Raw genomic sequence first — 18661 nt, 5'->3', positions numbered from 1 at the left:
CATAGAGTAGGATAAATAACAACAAATTTTATGAGTAATTATTTTATTTATACAATGTTACTGATGAACTGACAGTAAACAAATTTCATTTAAAGAAAAGCAACATACTTTAAGCATACGAAAACATTTATGTACAGAGTAAGCTCGCTCTTGAGACACTCTTCATACAATCACAACATTTATACTAAATAGATAATAAAATTTCTAAGTATATTACACATATATTTACAACGGCTTCACAGAGCCTCGAGATATAAATACTGAAACTTTCATACTAAATTAACATTCAAATAATATAGCTCCAGTTTATAAACGTACAAAATAAATATGTATTTAATAAGTTATTTTTAGGATTATTTCAGATGTTTCAGACAGACATCGAGAGAATGAATGCAGTATCATATACGGAACTAATTCTAGGAATTGCGTGGTATCAAATTATGCCTTCATATATTATTTAGTATGTGTGGATTCATATTGAAAATACAAATCGGTTTTTTGAATACGCCGACATTTTAATATTAGACGTATTCAATTAACAAATAACAATTGGTAATATCTATTATACACGGAAAGTGGAATCTAAAACATTTAGATAAAAATCTTGTGATACTAATCAATATCACAACTTTACGGGAAGTAACAATATTCACATCGAAATTCAACATCTATTTGTTACGGTAGCAAAAAAAATGGACACCAATGCGTCTATATAACACAGATGGTACGGAGTACACATAAACTGTCAACTTTGTACCGGTGCTTCAACATCTGAAATTCAATTGTCCTAGTCACTTATTTAGCCACTAAGTCTGGTGGGGGCCGGGCGCTATCTGAACTTGCTGGAGCGAGCCCTGCCCGCCGAACGGAGCCTTCGCCCCGCGCTGGGGTCCACTCTAGCCACGCGCACTACTGGCAGCCAGTCACACAGACCCTGCAACGCTCGCTTCTTCTTCTTGAAATCCACTTTCTCCTCGCCTTCTGACGACGTCCGCTTTTCAGACTCCTTTGACGACCGCTCGCTACATTTATTCTCTATTAAATTCTTATCTACATTCTCAGACTTATTCTCTTCCACGTCTATGGGACACGCCAGCTCCAACTCTTCAGGATCAGACGATTTCTTATTAGCTACGGGTGTTTCTTTAGAATTCGTCTCTTCGGTTAGAGTGTTATCGTTTTCACCGTCTGAATGGTTCTCATTTGCTTCGCTGAGCGTTCCGAGATCTGGTTCCGCCGACGATCTGTCCAAACTGCCATCAACTTTTTCCCCCTCCGTGCTGCTGTTTCGGGAACCTTTCTTCTTGTTCCTCTTCGTCGGCCAGCCGGTCCGGTTCTTCTTTTTGAATTTGCCGCGTCTGTCTCTCGTCTTGCCCGTGTCCTGTTTTATTTCGTTCCGGATAAGATCGCAGTTTTCGCACTCTGACACTAAACTGGACATATCTAGGATGGCTTTCGAGGTAATAACGGACGCATCGCAGTCCATTAAATCCTCTGAGACATCGTAATCTGACGCGTCTTCGAACACTTCAGAGAGGAATTGTTGTAACCTCTCGGAAGCCTCTTGAGTTTCTGTAAGTATTGGTTCTACTTTGGAGTGAGTATCACTAATTGTCTCTTCGGAAGCTGTTGATTTAGAGTCGTCAACATTTTTCCGCCGATGCAGGAGGCCAGCTGAGCCTAAAATGGCTAACGTAGAAGCATGTTCTCTTGGAGATTTCCTGGGATGACTTTCAAGTGCTAGAATGGCGGCTGTGCGCTTTCTAATCTTTTGCTTTTTCATTCCCCTAGTCCCATATGAACGTGAAGGCCCAGGTTTCTCCTCGCGGCGAACGAGGTCACTTAATGGACAACAATTTGGCTTCAAAGGTGGTAACTGACCAATTTCGTATGGTAACTTTGGTGACTTTGAGTAAAGCGCTGTAACAAAAAAAAAAGATAAGGTTAATAATGAGAACTATACAAATACATCTAAGCTTTTATAAAATAAATAATAAGATAATAATATCATGTAATTTCCAAGATTACGATAAACAAATAGTAATAGCTGTTTCATGCTTAAAATCCATAGTTAGTAATTCATATTTACCAAAATACTGAGGAACATTCTTAGCAACAACCTTGTCTTGATCCTGCCGCTTGAATGTCTCAAACCAAGGCTCGCTATGTGGCACAGATTCAAAAGCAAATTCCAACTGTTCCACTGCCGGAGTGTATTTCAACTTGCCGTCTTCCCACTTCATACACTTTTCTGAGGCTTCTTCTCTGAGTGGACTGACTTCTGGCTCAGGTTGTGGGGGTGGTTCTTCAGGTTCAGGCGGTTTACTCGGTGGCTGTAATCTTGGTCTACCGCACCCTCTCTTAGCCCTTTTAATCACTGGTGGTGCCCGTCGCTTCCTTCTCCTCTTATCTTCTTCCGGCCAGCTATCTTCTTCTGAGGATTCTTCTTTCAACGCTACGGGCCTCGCTAGCCTCTGCCGTTCTGCTGCGGGCGGTGGGAGCTGTGGTGACGCCTTTTTCCTTGTTTTTGTGTTGATTATCGCGTCATCATCATCGGAAGAAGTGGAACTAGTGGAGCTGGCGCGTTTTGGAAACATGAATTGTTCAGCCTCATCGCTCAACACTGATAGTTCTGAACGCCGCACTTTTCTGAACTTAACCACTAAAGGTTTTGTTCCATTGCAAACAGGCAATTCCTTCTTCTTGGTGAATCCCCCGCTCGACCGAAGCTTCGTACTGACACCGACTACTTTATAATACTGGCGGTCTTCTGACTGTGTGGACTCACTCGTCTTCTTACTGCATCTGGTGTTGTGTTTCTTTTCCTCATCGAGACCGCCATTACGTCTCGGGCTTATATTGCCGTTTATAGCGTCTGGCGATTGAGATCTTTTGGAACGTCTGTTTTTTGGTTCTGAGTCTCCGTTGCACAATTTGCGCAACGAACGTCTTTCACCGTTTACTGGTGTGGCTTTGTCAAGGAAGGTGTTGACATCTGCACCTGAGGTTATAAGAGAGTCTAGAGATAAGAAATTAGCGTGGTTCCTGACGAACGCAAGATGGTGGGGCGTCCGTCGATGTGTGGTGGCATCTGGGTAATCAACATTGCACATTTCACAATAACCACCCTTCTCTTCTTTTATTTCTTTTTCTTTTATACGAGGTCGACTCTTCCGCGTCATTCTGTAACAAGACAAAAACAACAATAAATAACAAACACATAACACTGTAACAATCAATTGACAAGCTTATTCTTAGAAAAATTTACATTTCTTGTTAAAAACTTACTTGTGTCCGATATTATTATTAGAAGGAATTGCGACGAGATTCTCCGGCGACTCTTTTTTCTCTTTCTTCTCCTTGGGAGGATCCGGCTCTAGTGAGATCTGCGGCCACTCATCAAATTCCTTATACACAGGTCGGCACGGTCTGCAGAAAGAGGGAATTTATAAATACCATTGATCGCACATCAAATTTTTATTTCATTATAGGGGTCCATACTTGTCCAAAAATTCAATCTTGATAAAATGTTTACTGAAGAAGTTGACCTGCGCTTTACGCTGCGTGAAGAATGTGTCATACAGTTTATCCAATAGACTTATAGCCTGAAAGATGATAAATACATTGTAAGGATATATAATATATATAGCGAAGAGATTGCGTATTATTTCCCAACCTTGACCTATTAAAAAAACAAATAATAAACTATATGACAATCAAAAATTATTTTCTGAGTAGTTTATTACTTGCAGGTTGAGAAATAATAAGTTAAGAATATTAGTAATAAAAGTTTAGTTGAAAAAGGGAAATATCTAGCACAAAGTTATTTTTATTAATAAAATTAGTTGACATGCAAATTTTTCAAGTTGCAACTATGCAAATTTTTTATAGCACAAGAAACAACAATAAAATCAAACAATTTGCAAGGGTTCTTGTATATTGGTAAAATTGCAAAACTACAATATCTACAAAATAGGTCACATGCAGTGTAAAATGGAGCATCCTTGTCCAAATAAATTTGCCATTTATAAAAAAATCTGACATATTGATTGCAAAATACTTTCATGGACAATATTTCTGAAGTTATACTTCTTTTGGCGCGATGGAGAAAAATTATGAGAGTGAATTTTTACGATGCGCGCGCACACCGACACCTAAATTTAACAGCATGAAGTTAGTTCTAGGTGGTTTGAAAATTGATAACTATGTTCAAGTTGTATACTCTAGTATTTTTTCCATACGCCAAAGAAGTATAATTTCTAACGCGTGTACACACACTCTTTTCAACTTGTCATGCAATAATTGAGTACTTGAGGTTTCAATTCAATATAGGAAACTACTCTAAATACCCCAATTACATTTACAAAAACAACATTAGAAGCACTATGCTCAAGTTTTTAAAACTATGCACACATTTAGACTAACAGATATTATAAAGAAGAAAGATTGGACACTTTTTTGTAGATTTAATTATTAAATAAAAACAAAGAAAGATTTATAACCACTTGTAATTACATTTTTATTGATAAAGGCCATGTTGTATTTTTTTATATTCCTTGTAAATTTCGACGACCAACGAGAACATGCAGTTTTTGTAGGGTGTATATCAGTATTACAGGTAAAGGAATCAGATGACTAGCGCCTTTTTTGAATGACTAGGCTGAACATTGATTTAACAAAAGTCACTCAACGTCTAACTAGCTACTTTATTGAAACATGGCTCTTTGAACAGAGGAGATACAACGCTCGGCATATTGTTGAATGCCTAGCGCGTACATTGAATCAAGTCTCCGCTAGTCATTCAATCAAATAGCAGATTCAGCCATGTGACGGCTACATGAACATTCCTATTATACCTGCCAAAGTGTATGGCATATGTAGCGAACACCACATACCTTTTGCACGGTGAGCTGCACGTAATTATGTTGCGCGTGCTTCGGCGATTGCGCGCGCAGTCTCTCGAGCATGGCATCGGCGCGGGCGCGGCTCTCACGCCATACCGCCGGCCGCTCGTCCGCGACCACGTGGGTGACGCGCGATGTTAGGAACACTTCTTCGCGCTGTTGGTGGAATATTATTGTTGAAGTTTTGGGTATATAATATGAGCAGAGTAAAGAGTGATAGATCGTTTTAGCTTTATCCTAGTAATAAGTATCCTATATTATGTAGTTTCTTGCTGGTTCTTCTCCATAGATACTGCTTTCTATATCGGTGGTAAATGTTAAAAATATGTAATGAGAATTAAAAAGTGCTTCTCGAAGAAGTCTAATTGAATAAATAAATGTTTTGTTAATGGTAATGGGTGAATAATGATAGTTCACTTTTATCTTGGTAGTAACTAACACAAGTGAAGCTAGGTCAAGTTATTACTAACATAATAATTATTAAAAATTGAACTCCTAGCTCTAGTAGTCATGGTACAGATGAGGAGGATAGGCCAGTTTATTGTATCCTGGGTTTACACAGGGGACACAGCAAGCTTAATAATTTTTGGAAAGAGATAATGTATGCATGAATAATTATAAGTTGATAATTAAGTCCAATCGTTATAATGGTATTCACAACACATAAGTGAGAATTGTGTATAAATGAAGAGTTATATCTAAGTTAACAGTAAAGCCGAAACTACCTTTGGGAATAGACAATGTTGTAGACCTGACTTGTATTTTAACAGTAGCCATGTGTATTTTTTTTTAATTCCACTATCTTTAGTCTTTTCATTCATATAGGCAATATATAAGTTATGAATTGTTTATTGTTTATGAATTGACTATGGGTTATAACCGGTGTAAACCAGCATCATGATATATTTGATCTCTTGCCATTATATGAGTGTTAATCTTCTGTTAACTTTTTTTCAAACATTATTTTATTTCTAAACATGGATAAAAAATCATCTATACTTAGTGAAGATATTATATTTATTACTAGCTGTGCTCTGCGGTTTTATCCGCATTGCTCTGCTCCTATTGGTCTTAGCGTGATGATATAATTTAGCCCTACTAGATAAATGGGCTATCTAACACTGTAATAATTTTTCAAATCAAACCAGTAGTTCCTGAGATTAGCGCATTCAAACAAACAAACATATTCTTCAGCTTTATAATATTAGTATATATTTGAAATTATTAATATTAAATTTTATAAAATGTCTTACCTACTTAAATAACAAAAAAGGTCACCAATATTCCTGGAAGTGGTACCACTCCAGGGTTTAAAATGGCACCAAATAACATCACTTTTCTATTCCTATGATTATTAAAATAAACTACTTTAATTAAACACAGAAATAATCATAAAGAGGAAAACTTTGTTTGTTTGTTTGATTGAATTTTAATGAATAGGCTCATAAACTACTAGACCCATTTTAAAAATTCTTTCAACATTTGAAAGTTACATTATCCACGAGTAATATAGGCTATATTATATTATCACGCTTAGACCAACAGGAGCGGAGCCACGCGGGTAAAACCGCGTGGCACAGCTAGTTATAAATAAATTGATGTCATTTGAAAATGTTCCGACAACTTACTAAGTAGTTTTAAAATTTTAATCATACATTTATATTTAAACTTATAGGTATTGTAAGCATTGTTATAAAATATAATATTACTGATAATATGCACCAGGTAGATAACCTGACTGACCCATTATATTTTGTCTATATGTCTCTGTATATATATTTTTTCTATATTAATATGACTTAAATCATGTTGCTGCAATTGAATAATATAGAATTTAAATTATTAAGCTATTGCATAGCTTCTATCGCGGGCCTTGAGCGCGGGGACCGAATCGGAAATTCCGTAACGAAAAAACCTCACGCTCCCCACTCCGACGGGCGGAGGTGTAGCTTGAAGGCATAGCATGCAATAGCTTTACCGCGGCAGTCCCTGAGTGCCACACATCGTTTTTATAAAAAAAATATATAAAATTTGGTATTTTATACTAACCGTAACTGTTAAAAATAATCATTAATGTAGCAATAATTAACAAAAAAAATTGCAATTTGTAAAAAATTGATTGGATATGTTTTAAGTACTATTCATAGACCTTTGTAATATGAAATAAGTGTTTAATTATATTAAAACAATGGTTTGACAAAGTATATTAAATTAATAAAAAAATTAAATAACAATATGCTGTGTTTTTATTCACTTTACTGTTTCTTGAAAGTAAATTCATAAAAATATTTATATATAAGTAATTTATTTTATAACAAACATAAAAATTATCATAAAAAGATTTTAAACTTTACAAAATAATTAATACATAAAATAAATAAAGATTTATTAGTGAATAAAAAAATCACTGATAAAAATACACAAAATCAATTTAATATTTTTGAATTATAATAATTAAAGACACTAAATAAACTGGCAACTCTTATAAGAACTGTCAAGACAATTTGAATTGTTGTGACATATTATTTTGTTTGGTAAAATGTAATGTGAAAGTCATCAAAAACACGTATTTTGACCTGAAAGGTGCACGTATGTGATTTCGTAATATAAGAAAATTTCCGTCCAGAATGCTGACGACGGCTATAAACAGACTCGACAACGGACTGTTCATCAAAACAAGAGAATTACGTGTCGTGGCACTCAAGTGACCGATTATTTCTATGCAATCCGAGTCCGTGCGCAACCATGGAGTTTTCCTTGAAATACACACGGCGAAATTGACGCCGGAACGAGCATCGCGCGGTACCCTGTATCGCGCCAACCGTCCCGCGCAAAAAAATAACACACTACGATCTTACATGCTATTTTCATCCTTAGCATGACAATCTTAAGAATCATATCGCCTTGACGGTCTAAAAGCAATATCAACTGTCAAAAATTAAGCATACACACGCGTTAGCCAAAGAAAACTACATTTCAAACAGCTTTTATATGGATGTATTGCAACGCAGCGTGATCGAACGCGGCGCGCGGCCTCGGCCCGTTGCATTTCGCTCTGCGACAGCGGCTCTAACGCGAGCGTACAAAAGATGACCTAAAATCGAACGCTAGCTACGCGCCTACTAGCCGCTACAACAACTCAATTTTAAACTATTTTCTTAATCATTGTAACTAAAACCAAGTATAACACGGCACGTGTGGATATTGGTAGTCGCTTATACTCACACAAAAGCCGTCCGGAAGGCCCCCGCGCACCGCTTATCACAAAAATAAGTAACTATATACTAGTCACCGAGACGGGACACTTCGTCACTGCTTGAATTACATGGAAACACAATGTACACTTCATACGTCCACTGCACTGAATATTGTTTCCAAGCACTATCACATACAATCGCGTAATAACTACTTTTTAGTCTTATTTATATAGATTTGCCTAATAAAATCGAAAAAGTAACAACAAACACAAATCTGTCATACAAGATGGAGATATTTTGCTGTAGTTTTTGTTACAGTCACTGGCAGCGCTAGTGTCGCTTGGAAGGGGAAAGACATGCGATTGGCCGATTCTGATTACGTTCCATTCTATGTATTTTTTGTATATGAAATTATTATTCTACTTTTACCTACATTTAATTATTAAACTAAAACTTTTGATAATTATGCACATGTTTTTTCGCACTTCATTTTACATTGATTATTTTTAAACCTAATAATTTAGTTGTATGAATTATTGATAATATTAAATATAAGTTTTGCTTTTCTAAGACAAAATTTTGTGAACCTGAACGTGCACGATGTATAAGAAGCCAATTCAAATATTCATTTATTTGTTTGAAATGTGAGGAAACTAATGACGTATCTTATGAAACATCATAATATTCAGATTGTATCTATACATATAACCCAAAAAATTCTAGGTATGCATAGCAAGGTTCTCAGACATTAAAAACAAATTATTTTCGCGCCAAAATGAATAAAATACTTACTAAGCCCATGTCTTGCAGTCTTCGAGATAGAGATCGCGCTATAGATGGTTCTTGTATATCCAAATAAAAGCAGAAGTTTTTACGAACTGTAACAACAGAAAAGCTTAGGGATCGTTTCTTATGTAAAAATATATCAATGCTATAATTTATAATTCATACTCTTGTTATATTTTTCTTGCAGTTGCAAAGTCGAAACCATCGTGTTCATGAATAATATTTGTCACCAATATCTATCTATACGTTGCACTACCACGTTGCAATGTTAAACACATGAAATATATTGCACTTATATGCCATTTTATTTACATATTGTAAAACGTTATATAATTAAAAACTAAACAAGACTTTAAAGTGCAAAATTCACACTATTTTTCGAATGACCCTTGTTTCGTTCGACCCTTGAAAGATGAAATGTCAGTGCCAGCTGTGATGACTTATGACAGATAAACAAAAATCGATGATCTATGGCAGATGATCAATAAGACAATCGATATTTATCGATTTTACTTATGTTCTTACTGTTCTGTGATTTTACTCATTTTACTCATTAAGGTATTAATGTGGGTATGTAACTAAACTAAATTATATTACAATTTTATCAATATACTTAATTAGGACTTATTGTTCCATTTCGTAAGGTTTATTATTACAAAAGTTACCTTGTCTAGGGGGGCTGATAGTATAAAATATAAACAAATATAACTTACGCAACTGAATTTTATCAATGTCTAATGATCGTGACAATTGCAATGTAGTTTGTATTCCCTACAATAAGTAATAATATGATATCCATAAATGGCATCTCCATTCATTTTATAGCCCGTGATTCTGTAGCAAATGCTACACCGAATTGACGAGCCCCGGGATAGAACATACATCGTTTTTATATACGTGCTTTATTGATTACTCGTGTTCAATGCTAGGCGTTTATGTATTGGAGTGGACGTCTGACGCACCTACACTTATATATATATATGTAATACCTGTGTACTGTATACCCGTTATAGACACGCATAGGTAGTTGGGAATACGACCTATTTCGTAACAAGTTAATCTAGGTCATATGAATGTTACACTTTAGTGTATTCAAATATCAATTTCGTTGATATTTATTTTTAGAAATATGAAGTGTTATCTGAACAATATTCATCTAATGAGCGGCAAATTTAAATTAACGTCTCTGACTTTTGGTAATTAGTTTGGAGCTGTTTTGCATATGTGAATCAATGGGCTAACCTAACTACCTACTTCTATTAGGGGAAATTATGATTGACGTCTCAAATATTAAATTATTTTCATTTTATTTTGGAATTCATTAAACTTTTGATGAAGTTTTGAGGTATTTTTAGAAGTTTAGAAATATAAATAATTTAAACATTCCTTTAATATTTAACCAGAATAATAATTGATAACAGGTATAAGTATAACAATAGGTATAACAATATTACATACTTTCAAGGCATTTATTTTTACCCAACTATTTTGGGCCGTTTCCATTCAGGCATACAAATTGCATAGTAACAAAATAAATCGATACTCGATAGATAGGTAAGTACCTATTTATTCCGATGTCTGCGTCAGTGTATTCAAGGTTGAAATATAGTATTCACGAAAGAATAGATGGCGTTTAAAACAAATAACAGGGATATATTATTTTGGAAGATTACTATCACAGATAATGTAATAAATACTATACTATTAATTATTATTCAATAATTATTACTAACATTTTCTCTATGGAAACGAATGAAATAATAATTATTCCCTTCTTTGCTCTAAAATGAGACATTATATTTTAATACTTATCTAACAGGAGCAAAAAAACAACATTTTTATTTTTGTTAAAAAATATTCTATTAGCTTCATACACACTTAGGATGTACTTATACAACACTAGCTTTCGCCCGCGTTTTCAAAGAAAAACCCACATAGCCTCTTTATTTGTGATTTGTAATCGGCTCAGTAGTATTTGCGTGAAAGAGTAACAAACACACACATACACATCCTCACAAACTTTCGCATTTAGAATATTAGTAGGATAGGATTAATTTGGTCAGATTTTTTTGTATATTATCTTTTAGCATAAAAAAATATCAGTTTGCATTCTACAGAAAAACAGTTATAAAAACAGCATTATGTTTTTATAACTGTTTTTCTATACTATATACTATTATATATATAATTATTAATTAGTATATTATAATGTGCCTTTTTTATTCTTAACTAGCGGTCCGCCCCGGCTTCGCCCGTGGTACTTATTTACGTTTTTTCTCTACATAATAACCATCCTCGTACTTCAAGGAATAAAATAAAAAAAGAATTATCGAAATCGATCCACCCGTTCACGCGTGATGCCGTGACAACGCGAAACGGGTTTCATTTTTATATATTATATATCCTTAATAAATTTGAATGTAGAGCAACTTAAATGGTGTGAATTAAAACCAAAAATAGTTATAAAATATAAATTTAATATTGCAGATTGATTTTATAAAATTTTCAGGAGAATAAAAACAACAAGTTCTCTTATAATAAGCTTATATTTAAAATTTAAATAAACAATTACAATAATAGTACAATTAACGTATAGCCACTTTGTAAAAACCCTTATAAATAAATATTATATTAGATAAATGTATTATCATTAAGATGACGGAAGTATAGACAAATTGATGCTTTATAAAAATATACAATAGCGGAGTCACATACAAAAAAAAGTGTGCGTGTACTAGTGTACACACGTAAGAAGTGAAACTTCTTTATGACCTTATTTTTCAAAAAATAATTTTCTATATGCAACTTTACAGAAATACGTCGATTCACGCGTGGTGGGGTAAGGAAAAGGTGGCGCGTAACAGAAAAATGTCACGCGTATCGAAAAAACACAGAACAGTAAGAACATAGGTAATAGAAGTGCTATAATGTCATAATTAGTATGAAAACCAGTGTCGCCAAACCCACACATTTAAACCGATAGTTATACAGTACACTACAAGTAAACTATGCCTTTGATTGGACAGCTTAATTTGAGTAAAAACCGACTAAGGTTATAAATTCAGCATTTCAATATGTACCCTAAATCACTATGTTACGGTTTATTTTAGTATAACATCCCTAGGTATATTAGCTGTTTTGTTTCTCTTTGTTCAGAAATTCCAAATTCGAAAACATTCAGCTACTCCACAACAGAGGGCGTTAATTTTCGATAGATATAACTTTGAACCTCAACACATAGAAATAAGGTTGAAATTTGTGTCACTCTAAATTAATGACATTAACTTGACATTAACCTGATGCTATGCTCTAAGGGATGTCAGCCTTGTTATCGATAATTCACAAATTAATATATTTTTGTGCATTTTTTTTTCTTTCTATTATATGAGTATAGGATAATGTGTCACATTTTGGAGTATGTTTATTACTACTAAGTACGTCTTTTCATATTATTATATTTAAATAAAAAACGGAATAGAATAGTATAAATCTATATTTACAAAACAAACAGAAAATACGCATTATTTTAAATCTTGGAACTGCCGTAGGTTTGATGTATCGGTGGCCTTTGTTAGACTGCTTATTGCTGTTCGGCATCCAGTTAACTCGTCACGTTGCATTTATTATCCATTTCTCTTTTAAATTAGGCTCTTTCGAAAATCTATAAATAAATAGGACAAATGAAAGCTAAGGAAAAATAGAATAAAATTTAATATTTATAATGTTTGTCTTTTCTAAAGTATCGATACTGTCGATATGCGCCACATGCATCACTAATCCAACATTCGTTTGTTTATTGCAATAATATTCCAGAAAGTCTTGTTTGCTGTTCAATCTATATTAGTACTTATTTCTTATGGATTAAGGTTCATTTTGACTTAATATTTTTATAAATTTTTGACAAATATGACGAGCGAAGTTGTAACGTAAAATATATTTAAAATAAATTAAAATAAGACTTACCGATGGTATGAAATGCCTCGATTGCTGATATTATTTCGTCTGCTATCATTTTTCCACTCTAATACCGAACAACACGCTCTAAATAATGAATAAATATGGAAATAAGGTTTGACAGCTGACAACCGACTCGAATATTTTTCTGCGCACAACTGAGAGCGAGTTAGGTGATCTTACCTTACTAGTGACACGTGGGCCACGCCCACATCGCACTTCTATTATGTTCTTACTGTTCTGTGCGAAAAAATGTTTCACTAATTTTTTTTCTAACCCCGATAAAGAAGTTTCACTTTAAAAATAGAGAAATAGGCTTATGTTTCGATGTACCTACAAATTTATAGTTTTTAAAATATGAACACTATGTTTAAGAGTATTGTCAATTTTGACGGTGACATAAATGTCTTCAGCCTGTGATTTTGGAAAAAAAAAATCAACTTATTATAAACTCATACATCGAAACACATTTATCAGTATTCATGAAGCTAGAGCAGGATATAACAAATGAGAATCTTTGGTAAAGAATAAGAAGTTTAGTCGGTATTTTATACCGAAATTAATCTCAAGAGACTAGTAAAATTATTTGAAGTGTTTATTATAATACATTCAAATAATAACCGAATTTAGTTCCATAGGCCGTGTAACGGTTTTTTGTGTTTATACACATTGTCCAATTGCGTTTCTTCGTGTACTTGAAATTGGTAGACAAAAAAAATAAAAATAAAGTTTTATTTTTTATTGCTTTCTTTTACAATACCATACAGAATTTATTCTTTCATTTCTTATAACTCTTGAACAACTACAAATGTAGGAATCATTTTTCTATTGCAATAAAAACGAAAAAATATTAAAATTGTAAGTAATAATTAATATAAATGTGACTCCGCACTTTTCATAATAATATATACAATGGAAATTGATGAAATTTAATTTCATTTTTTTTTTACTTTTTATCATGGCGTTTTAATATGACTTAAGAGTACACTCACTTAACATCAGTCTCATGTCGACATTCTGTGACTTCCCTGGCAACCCAAAAAATATACATATATTCATTTATGCTAACAAAAAATAACATAATCTTGAAAACATACATTTTTTTGGAATAATATAGTAAAATACGAATACCCACTGAGGGTACAAAATTGAAATTGGAACAATTAAATGTATTTTTTTTGTAAATATACCATATTTAAAATATTTTATTATGTATTAAATAGAAGGTCGTCAGGTGATTGAAGTCATATGCCAGCATATTAACCATTCACGATTTATTGGTCAGAAGCTAAAATGATAAACTTGTCTATGGTGATTATCTATCTATGTTAATGTTGATTGTCTTTATCTTCGCCGTTCGTATCGCCATTCAAAATTGGCGGGACGGGAGGCTTTATAGGCGGGGCTGGTATCACCTGTAATCAAATAGTTTATTAGATAAATACAAAATCGATATTTTCAAATAATACAAAACCAATAACACCTAAAACCATCCGCAACCCCACATAAAAAAAGTAAAAGTGACAGGTGACAAATGTAGGTAAAAAAAGGCGCGAAAATAACTGTCAAAAATCAAAATGACTGTCTAACTGTGCTACAATGTGTGTTCGTGATTTACAAAAAAAAAAAACTAAACTAAATAATTAAAACCCCATCCAAAATTCACCAAAAAAATACCACAAGCAATTCCTTGACAACAATGGATGCAAAATATAAACCAAGTGCCCAAGCCTCTCCCATTTTGGAAAATCACACGAAAACATCACACTTTTCAAAAATTCCAAAAATATCCACATCCGTATGTATAAAAATTTTGAAAAACTTAACTTCAAATGTGATTTCTTGCGATATTCATACATTTTATTGTCTACTACTGAGATGCATTGTAATTATTTTTCTGAGTATGTTACCTATAATAATAAGCGAGTGTTGTAAAATAATAATTACATATAGTAAATATTTTATTAAAATATACTAGTTTATATAAAAAAAGTTGGCCAAAAGAGATTAAGGTTCAGTATTATAACTTAAAATTACAATATTGTGCGTTTTGTGGAGTCAAACTTAATAGTATATTATTGTGCAATATATAATATACTAGCTTTCCACCCGCAGCTTCGCCCGCGCAGTCAAAGAAAAACCCGCATAGTTCCCGTTCCCGTGGGATTTCCGGGATAAGATCCATCTATTTCCCGGGGTAAAAAGTATAGCCTATGTCCTTTCTCGGGTATCAAAATATCACTATACCAAATTTCATGCAAATTGGTTCAGTAGTTAAGGCGTGATTGAGTAACAGACAGACAGACAGAGTTACTTTCGCATTTATAATATTACGTATGGAAGTATGGATAAGAACTTATTCAGAATAATAGTAATAAATACATAAATAAGGTAATTATAATTATTTTTGTACTAGATTAATATGTTTTTTGTATTGATTCATGTTATTTGTTAGTATAAGCTTATAAAATAGGTAACATTTACTCATTGCATACGTTATTTTCGACGGCAGCGTTGTCTTCATCCTGTTAAATATTATAATTAATGAATGTTTTAGTACGTTATAATTGAATTAAGATAAAAACAATGAAAACAAAAAAAAAGTTACAAGAATCCATAACCTAATTCAAAACAATATTATGTTTATTTTTTATTTTATACAACCTATATTTTGTTGGTTGATAATATTTTATATGCACATGTTTATGTATTTGCTCGTATGTTATGTAAACTGTACAATATTTGATAAATTCTTTTGTCACGTTTTGGATGAAGATCAAAGCATGATTGGTCAGTAACTTATTAGCTTGTTATTGATTGGTCAATACAATGTCGTCTCTGATTTGTCTGGATAACAAATTAAGAATTATAAAAAAAATGTGTGCATGTACTAGTGTACACACGTAAGTAGTGAAACTTCTTTATGACTTTATTTTTCAAAAAATAATTTACTATATGCAACTTTACAGAAATACGTCAAATCACGCGTGGTAGGGATAAGAAAAAGATGGCGCGTAACGGAAAAATGTCACGCGTAACGAAAAAATGTTACACTAAATTTTTTTCCAACCCCGATAAAGAAGTTTCACTTCAAAAAAATTCAATACATAAGGGATTAACAAAGCACATAGTGCAATCGCATCGCTTATTAGCGATCAATTCCAGGCTGCCCTAGGTAAAGATAAAAGGTAAAGATTTTTAGTTAGTGTTATATGTGTTGTGACTGATCAATAACACATTATCTCTGATTTGTTGGTACTCACAAGTTATTTTTATGTTGTGTTCTGATTGGTCAATAACGTGTTAGCTCGTCATTGATTGGTCGTTTTATATTGCATGTTGTGTATAGTGTATTCTGATTAGTCAAATACCATGTTATCTTCTTGCTGACTGTTACTTAGTTGAAGTGAAACTTCTTTTTGCACGTTGTTTCATGGTCGCGTCATGGCAATACCGTCACATCATGTAGTGGCGACGATTTTGGTATCTTTTGAATCTTCAAAAGCCAAAGAAGTTTCACTTCTGACACCTGTTTTCACACACACTCTTTTTTACATTGTGTTATGATTCGTCAATACCACATTATCTAGAACTAGCTTCCGCCCACGACTTTGTACGTGCATCCCCGTTTTTCCCCGTTCCCGCAAGAATTTCGGGAAATCTTCTTTAGAGGACGCCTACGTTATGACATCTGCCTGCATGCCAAATTTCAGCCCGATACATCCAGTGGTTTGGGCTGTGCGTTGATAGATCACTATATCAGTCACCAGTACCTTTGAGTTTTATATATATATTTATATATATAGATTACTCACAGAGGGTTTAGGCCGGTGTGTGTCCACGGCATCAACGGATAGCTTGATGTGTTCTTCTCTACATCCGTACGCGACTGGTGTGAGCTTGATCACAGTATGGAGTGGCACGTGCAGGTAGGGGAGCTCTTCTGTGGATTTCAGAAAAATTTATAGAATACTAGCTTTCCGCCCGCGGCATCGCCCGCGCAGTTTAAGAAAAACCCGCATAGTTCCCGTTCCCGTCAGATTTCCGGGATAAAACCTATCCTATTTGCCGGAGTAAAAAGTAGCCTATGTCCTTTCTCGGGTCTCAAAATATTTCTATACCAAATTTCATGCAAATTGGTTTAGTAGTTCAGGCGTGATTGAGTAACAGACAGACAGACAGAGTTACTTTCGCATTTATAATATTAGTATGGATTTTAGTCATGGGTACTGGATCCGCACTGAAAGTGTCATGTCTACACTAATATTATAAAGAGGAAAACTTTGTTTGTTTGTTTGATTGTAATGAATAGGCTCATAAACTACTGGACCGATTTTAAAAATTCTTTCACCATTCGAAAGCTACATTATCCACGTGTAATATAGGCTATATATTATCACGCTAAGACCAACAGGAGCGGAGCCACGCGGGTGAAACCGCGCGGCACAGCTAGTTTGTTATAATCTATTTATTAATACTTTATTAGTGGGTAGTTAGTGACGTGCTGAAAATCTCATTTTTGACCCTTTGGGTACGGAACACTAAAAATAAATAAACTTGTATAAAACTGATGTGGGTCGATTAAAATAAAAATAAAACCGGCCAAGTGCGAGTCCCGTTTTACCCTTTGGGTACGGAACACTAAAAATAAATAAACTTGTATAAAACTGATGTGGGTCGATCATATTAGCGTTCATCTCACCAGCGGACTTATCCAGGAAGTAAGCCAGCAGACACCTCATGACGGCCTGGTGGGAGACCACCAGCACGTTGCCCTGCCGCTCCAGCTCCATGATGACGGGCTCCAGCCTCGCCACCAGGTCCTCGTAGCTCTCCCCGCGCGGGTACCGGTACGCGAACTTGTTCGCGTCTCTAGCGTTGAAGTCTGTCGGGTATTTCTCTTGGATCTCAGCGTATGTCATCTCTTCGCAGATGCCCTGGATTGAAGATAGGAAATGTTTATTATTGTTATTCCAAAATCGTCACCTTACTCCATGACGTGACGCTATTGCCATGACGCGACCTTGAAATTTTACTCTCAACGCGCCTAAAGAAATTTTATTTCAAAAGGTTTGGTTTATTACGGTAGATTTGACAATTCAGTATTATTTTACTTTAAAGAAGGCTTGTATTTTTTTTTAATATAATTTCTGAACAATTTTGAACACTTAATCTTAATTTACTTACGTTGAAGAGCTTGATGAAGAAAGAAATATAGCTTTTAACACGTTCTATTTATCACAATTGTGTGCGTAAGAGACCAGATCTGCGTATGCGCCGCCACCAAGCTACAACCGCAGTAAACAAACGAACAGATAGGTAAGTTTGTATGACGGAGCCGCGTCCGTCTAGAACGTCTTTTAATTTTGCTACTGTCCGTATCTGTTTATTGTACCACACACACGCAGCCTCGGGAGTTGCGCTATTGTCTTTTTTTAAGTGGGGAAATCTTGCATAGTTACCCACGGCCCCGGGGAAGCCCGACTTAAAACCCCACTGTGTTCCGTCGAGCCGCTTTAATGATGAGGCCGCGGGTATTGGTTAGTATTCTTTCGCGACCAGTTGCGGTACTGTCTGCGTATATGTATTTATTTTTTTAAATATAAAAGATCGGGTAATGGAGCATATTGTGGGTCACCTAATGAGGTGATCACCACCGCCCATGAGCACTAACAAAGTTATCTTTGTAGTGACTTACGCGTTGACTGACCGGATGGCTTGCTTGGTAGTGGCCCTGCCTTCCATTAGAGGTCGTGGGTTCGATTCCCATCCGGGGCAAATATTTGTGTGATGAACATAGATGTTTGCTCTGTGTCTGGG

General features: G+C 34.5%; 2 protein-coding genes across 10 annotated transcripts in view; both read right to left on the bottom strand.

The window, feature by feature from the left end:
* Positions 1–26: 26 nt before the first annotated feature.
* LOC123696375 (muscle M-line assembly protein unc-89) lies at positions 27–9280 on the bottom strand. 4 transcript variants are annotated; one of them, XM_045642505.1, is made up of 7 exons: positions 9053–9280; positions 8894–8979; positions 4896–5060; positions 3502–3605; positions 3289–3429; positions 2090–3183; positions 27–1920 (listed from the first exon to the last, which is right to left on the bottom strand). In XM_045642505.1, the coding sequence occupies exons 1-7, from the start codon at positions 9099–9101 to the stop codon at positions 830–832; spliced, it is 2730 nt and encodes a 909-aa protein (XP_045498461.1). In that variant the 5' UTR covers positions 9102–9280; the 3' UTR covers positions 27–829. The 4 variants fall into 4 exon arrangements, with proteins under 4 accessions (XP_045498461.1, XP_045498463.1, XP_045498462.1 ...); XM_045642507.1 differs by lacking the exon at positions 3502–3605; XM_045642506.1 differs by lacking the exons at positions 8894–8979; positions 9053–9280 and adding an exon at positions 8130–8414.
* Positions 9281–13565: 4285 nt separating this feature from the next.
* Positions 13566–18661, bottom strand: part of LOC123696376 (6-phosphofructo-2-kinase/fructose-2,6-bisphosphatase) — a 31233-nt gene continuing 26137 nt past the window's right edge. For 2 of the 6 annotated variants that reach the window (XM_045642509.1, XM_045642513.1), the window contains exons 7-10: positions 17544–17778; positions 16657–16784; positions 15337–15366; positions 13566–14256 (exon numbers count right to left, since the gene is read on the bottom strand). In XM_045642509.1, the coding sequence (XP_045498465.1) occupies positions 14170–14256; positions 15337–15366; positions 16657–16784; positions 17544–17778 (480 nt within the window). In that variant the 3' untranslated portion in view covers positions 13566–14169. Of the gene's footprint in view, positions 14257–14667; positions 14752–15325; positions 15367–16656; positions 16785–17543; positions 17779–18661 lie in introns of those variants that run through there. The other 4 variants (XR_006752069.1, XM_045642511.1, XM_045642512.1 and 1 more) reach the window with 4 other exon arrangements.

Source organism: Colias croceus, chromosome 12, assembly GCF_905220415.1.
Source record: "Colias croceus chromosome 12, ilColCroc2.1".
Classification (NCBI taxonomy): Eukaryota; Metazoa; Arthropoda; class Insecta; order Lepidoptera; family Pieridae; genus Colias; species Colias croceus.
Note: the sequence above shows the minus strand (reverse complement) of the source record. Positions and strands in the feature narration are given on the sequence as shown.

Excerpts from the sequence above, each read along its gene's own strand:
- LOC123696375 (XM_045642505.1), bottom strand. The coding sequence starts at position 9,101 with ATGAACACGATGGTTTCGACTTTGCAACTGCAAGAAAAATATAACAAG. Across the intron at positions 3,430-3,501 it reads AAGATTGAATTTTTGGACAA|ACCGTGCCGACCTGTGTATA; the intron begins GTATGGACCCCT and ends CTCTTTCTGCAG. Across the intron at positions 1,921-2,089 it reads GAATGTTCCTCAGTATTTTG|CGCTTTACTCAAAGTCACCA; the intron begins GTAAATATGAAT and ends TTTTTGTTACAG.